Source organism: Sphaeroforma arctica, assembly GCF_001186125.1.
Source record: "Sphaeroforma arctica JP610 unplaced genomic scaffold supercont1.37, whole genome shotgun sequence".
In the NCBI taxonomy this organism is placed as follows: Eukaryota; class Ichthyosporea; order Ichthyophonida; genus Sphaeroforma; species Sphaeroforma arctica.
The window spans coordinates 1-5,092 of NW_014040521.1; the positions used below are offsets into that span (position 1 = coordinate 1).

The 5,092-nt window shown below is 42.6% G+C and overlaps 1 protein-coding gene across 1 annotated transcript in view; it reads left to right on the plus strand.

The window, feature by feature from the left end:
- Positions 1–192: 192 nt before the first annotated feature.
- SARC_01018 (TKL protein kinase) overlaps positions 193–5,092 on the plus strand; it is a gene marked incomplete at its 5' end in the record, with an annotated part of 6,515 nt that continues 1,615 nt past the window's right edge. The window contains 10 exons of the mRNA XM_014305251.1: positions 193–369; positions 1,018–1,113; positions 1,456–1,597; positions 2,075–2,232; positions 2,511–2,593; positions 3,048–3,181; positions 3,522–3,643; positions 3,871–3,976; positions 4,289–4,413; positions 4,843–4,923. Of these exons, the coding sequence (XP_014160726.1) occupies positions 193–369; positions 1,018–1,113; positions 1,456–1,597; positions 2,075–2,232; positions 2,511–2,593; positions 3,048–3,181; positions 3,522–3,643; positions 3,871–3,976; positions 4,289–4,413; positions 4,843–4,923 (1,224 nt within the window). The remainder of the gene's footprint in view (positions 370–1,017; positions 1,114–1,455; positions 1,598–2,074; positions 2,233–2,510; positions 2,594–3,047; positions 3,182–3,521; positions 3,644–3,870; positions 3,977–4,288; positions 4,414–4,842; positions 4,924–5,092) is intronic.

Here is a 5,092-nt window from a genome sequence, read left to right on the forward strand (position 1 = left end):
GTGTGTGTGTGTGCTTTTGTTCCCGTCCTGTTTCAAATATGCGAACATTTGTTATCTAGCAACTTGTCGCATTAGATTTTTTATCCGTCAATTTTTGAGGAAACTTCATATTGTTCGAAGCTTTATTTAGCAATCGTCTATATTTACTAAATACTATACTAACTTTTATCTAATCCCTTCAAATCTATGAAAATGGTATGTAGAGATGTCCATGGTTTTACGTTATGCCACTGGGCGGCGTGGAAGGGACACATAGAGATGTTTGATCTCTTGAAGAAGAATAATTTCGATATGAACGCCATCAACAACGGAGGGGATACCATGATACACATAACAGTGGCACAAGGGCATATGAAGGCTACTAAAATCGTATGTGGAGGCGGTACATACAAGAAACCTGGTTAATATACCCGTTATCATACATCTTGATTTACCGGGGAAAAATCCCAGTGTAAAGGAAAATACTATGTAAACTGTGCATGCGTCATTGCATGTGTGGTGTGACTATTCAGAGCTTCTCCTGGACACATGAACGCGACAAAACTGTAATTTCAATTTCTAGCTTGGGAATTCGTTTTCAGTTTTACCGTTTCGCAAAATGTAAACCATTTGTCTGGAAATGATTCCCCTAATGCGATGGTAGGTATCTAAAAATTATTTTTCCAATGACTGTACATCTTAAGCATGGCTACGGAAATCTTATAGAAATCTGACGGATCGTAGTCCTGCACGCTCTAGCCATGTATTCCACCACAACAGCGCACCAGCGCTATATCAAGAATCCGCCACTCCCTTGACATTCACTCTAGCGTCGGGACTCGGATCTAACTTTATTCACGAGCATTTCAGGGAGCGTGGCAAACGATTTTTTTGGTATTACAATACTGGTGGTTCTGGTAGTACAGAGTACGTCTAGGGATGCCTTATAAGGCACTGATATAACCTAAAGTATACCTACATAGCTTCAAAGTTGATGTGCAGGTACCAAAACATCGCTTTTGTATCTTCGCTCATCAGCTGCTGGAGAGTGGAGCGGATGTGAATGCCACAAACGAGCACGGAAACACTCCACTGCACAGCGCATGCTTCTGGAGGAATGAGCCCATGATTAAGGTTTACTTGTGTGTGTGTACCTAGTAGCCCGCTGTGTTTCTCCATTTAATTCTTGCCGCGTGTAGGAACCAGCCACAGTTAGTTCCGCAACATGGGCGAACTAGCAGAGAGTCGCAACAGGTAGTGCACTTTGAAGCATACAGTTCCGTACTCTCAATGGGTCTTATATACATAAAGGTCTTTTAAAGTTTTAAGAGCATATCTGCTTGCTCTACTGTTATAACAGTGCGTACGTTTTCGTGACTCTCTATAATGTCTTGTCCGACAGTTCAAGGGTATACAGAGAACCACGACACAGGTTCGCACCGCACAACACCTCATTGTATTTTCTCTCTTTATCAGTTGCTGGTAGCAAACGGGGCGAAGCCAGCGCAGACCAACAAATTTGGCAAGACACCTCTGCACTTGGCTGGACCAATGGCAAACCTTGTGAAAGACACCGCCGACGAGCATGATGTCGACACAACCCCCGTATACTTTAAGGGTATGTGCTGTGTAAGTGAGATCAAGATGATCTTTAGATGGGGTGGAATCTTATGTTGAGGAGTCGTATCAATGCCTCCTATGTCTATATGGTATCGAGGCTGGTGTCGTAGTGCAGGCTCTTTGAACCAAGACAACAAACAGGACAGGCTGGTTTTTCTCTAATTGTAGGAGAAGCCGTGCAAAAAACTATTTGTGAAAATAGGCGCGTACTGCTAGTAATTGATGAAAAATGATTATGGCCACTCTTCACACTTCGTAGTTGTGTCAGACGTGATGAAGGATGTCATCCAAAACTTGTATAATTGTTCTACAGGATACTCTGCTGCTCAGAAGGAATGCTCGGTCAGTGTTTGTTCACCCCAAACACAAAGTCTCTTGCAAGTTCAGCATCAGGGAATTTACTCATGCTATATCGTACGTAGGTGATAATTTAGTGCTAACAAATAGTAATTGGATTCCCCGCACTGCCCAACAGAGGCTGAGAATGTGTTCGGGCGTGCTGTGATGGACATGGTGATGAAAACGGCGAAGGTAGCACTCGATGCGAAGATACTTAACATATCGGATAGCGACGAACTCATTAGGTCAAACACCCGAGGCGACACATACAAAACCTCGTACAAAAAAAACGACGTATGTGTGTGTGTGTGTGCAGAAAGATATGTACAAACCTCTGTATAACTTGAATATATGAGTATCCCTGCATATGCGTGCGTTCCTGCCTTCGACTTGTCATCTGGTGTGCATTTCTAACTATATCTCACTCATTCTAAGAATTTATCCAACTTTGGTGTCATTCACTTTGTGCAGTATATAGCTGTGTTTCGCACTTGGGTTGGACGTGATCGATTAAGTAGTCACGTACACTTGACACTCCGATCAGTCTCATCTGTATCATGTTTATTTCGCAGGTATTGATCACCAAACTGCGAGGCTCCAACAACCTCCGAGATGTACACATCGAAGACTTCATGGCAGAAGCTGAGAAACTAAGGTAGGCATTCGCACTACGTGGCTTAGTTTAGTCTGCTGTAGTATACCTTTCATCCCTGTGTAAGTTCTCAGTATGTTGTTCCATAACCGTTGTTCCTTGTGGCGCAACGTCAAAATGGGAGCAAAAGACATCAATATACCGTAGGTAGACTTTGTGCTTGTCTTATACAGGCAATGTACAAATGCACAATTTATTAAATTTAGTACAAAATCACAATCAGATTTTGTGTTGCTACTGATATTTATTTTTTGCTACTTCCATGAGTATGTACGAAATACTCACTCCTTAGTTCGACTTATTTTTGGACAATCTATATTGCCAATATGCATTGAAGGCTCAAATAGCATATGACCTTCGTAGTGTAGGCTGTTTGAAAGTTACTTCTGACCTGAACAGGTCTCTTTTCCGTAGTTCCTTCCATGTGCCTGAAATAGCATTCTCTATAATACAATAGGTTAACTGGATTCTCGCACGTTAACGTGCTACCAATGCTGAGTGTGGTTGACAAAACAGCCAAGGACGACTGTCTATGGATCATGACGCAGCATTTTCCACTGGGAACTCTGCACGACACGATACAAAAGACAGGTAAAGCGAATGGCAACAGTTGGGATAGTCCAAGAGGATGTTTAGAAAAATGGTTTTGGTGATTATCGCTGTTTGTATAACTTTTGTATTGCAACATTGAGTGCGCATAGAAGGCGTCGGCTGAGTTGATAACAGTGCAAAAAGAGAATGGCAGTCGTTGCTATGGAACCACCACCACGTGCGAGGGAATTGTTGGGACCAGTGCACACCACCTCAGGCATTCCAATTCTACCCAAATGTCGCACATATACATAACAACTGAGCCTTCTCAATATATGCAACCGTCCAAGGCACTTTAATTCTCTCCTCAGTAATGAATCACAACGTTTCCGCAAAACAGAGAAGGGTCAAATGCCGGTGTGGCACATTGCAAAGGGCATAGCGAAGGCCATGGCGTACTTGCACGATGACGTCAGGATCACCAAAAGAAGTTGCTATCATCTATCATCACACACGGTAAAGGTAAGTCAGAAAACCTGATCAGTCCAAAATATGTGATTGTGTCTAAGAGGTTTGCCCCGTGTGTTATTGAGCCTTTTCAAACCTATCACAATCAAGAGGGACGTATTGTATACTCAAACCAATTGCCGCGAGGCCTTCATTATTATCGTTTACTATCTTACTGCAACTTTAATTCGAAATTTGGCGCTAGCTTTGCTAGTGATTCCTGTACCCCTTATCCCTTACAGATGGACTTGCGTAATACACCTGTCCTGAATCTGGCTGACTGTGAATTCCTATTCCAACGAAAGTTCACGAAACGTCTCACCCACCCGGAATATGTCGCGCCAGAAGGTGAGTATCATGTCAGTTGATCTGTACGTATGCGCTTAAAGTGTGCACGACGTGAGTGTACGTGTGGGAGGGTTGTATGTGCGCGTAGTCAACGAACGTAGTACCAACCAACCAACCAACCAACTTTCCTGCTCTACTGTCAAGTCAATAAGTGATTGTTCCTTACCTCCATCTACATATGTTGACTGTCTGTATAACTCTTCGGGTGGCTTTCTCGGAGATTAACATTGCATCTCTAAACAATCAAAACCAACCCTATCACCATGGTATACTACGCTTACTCACTTTCTAAATACACCTTCTGTCGTCTAGTTTTCGAGGACCTTGAGCACAAGAGCGAGAGATCCGACGTTTACAGTTTCGGTGTAGTTTTAAATGAGATGGCGACTGGCGAGGCACCACACACAGGCCTAACCAGTATGCAGATTGGCTTCCAGGTAAGTAGAGTGTTCTATAATATAGGTGCTACTTTGGGTCTTGCAGCAATCCCAGATGACAAACACGGCTTTGTGCACTCCTCCTGATAGTGTGATGTTACAGAATATCAATTCTGCTGCGTGTGACCCGTGCATTTTAATAGATCAGCTACTAGTAACCCCATGAGTTGGATCAACGTGAGATGCAGAGCAAGTGAGGTGTTTAACTTGAATCCTGTTATCTAATTGTTGCGCGCGATTGAACACCTTTTCCGACTTCGGCTGTACAACTGCACTGTTGCCACCTATACGAGCAATATCAACATTGGGGTTTTATTTTTGAACTGAACCAGTTCGCGTTCCGCCTACACTGCTCAAAGCTTCGAGACTTGCAAAAATACGTTCGTATGCCTCAATAACATGTCGATATGGTACTACTTTTTAACATAGGTAATGACCCAGGGAATCAGGCCTGAGATGGTAGAGACTACAGATACTCTACTACATGAAACCATCTTATCGTGCTGGCAGGTATGTACTTATGCGTCGATGTCTAGAACAAACATAAACTATATCGGTGTATCTGCACGTTGTGACTATATATATATATATATATATATATATATGTATATATATATATATATATATATATATATATAATATGTGTGTGTGTGTGTGTGTGTGTGTGTGTGTGTGTGTG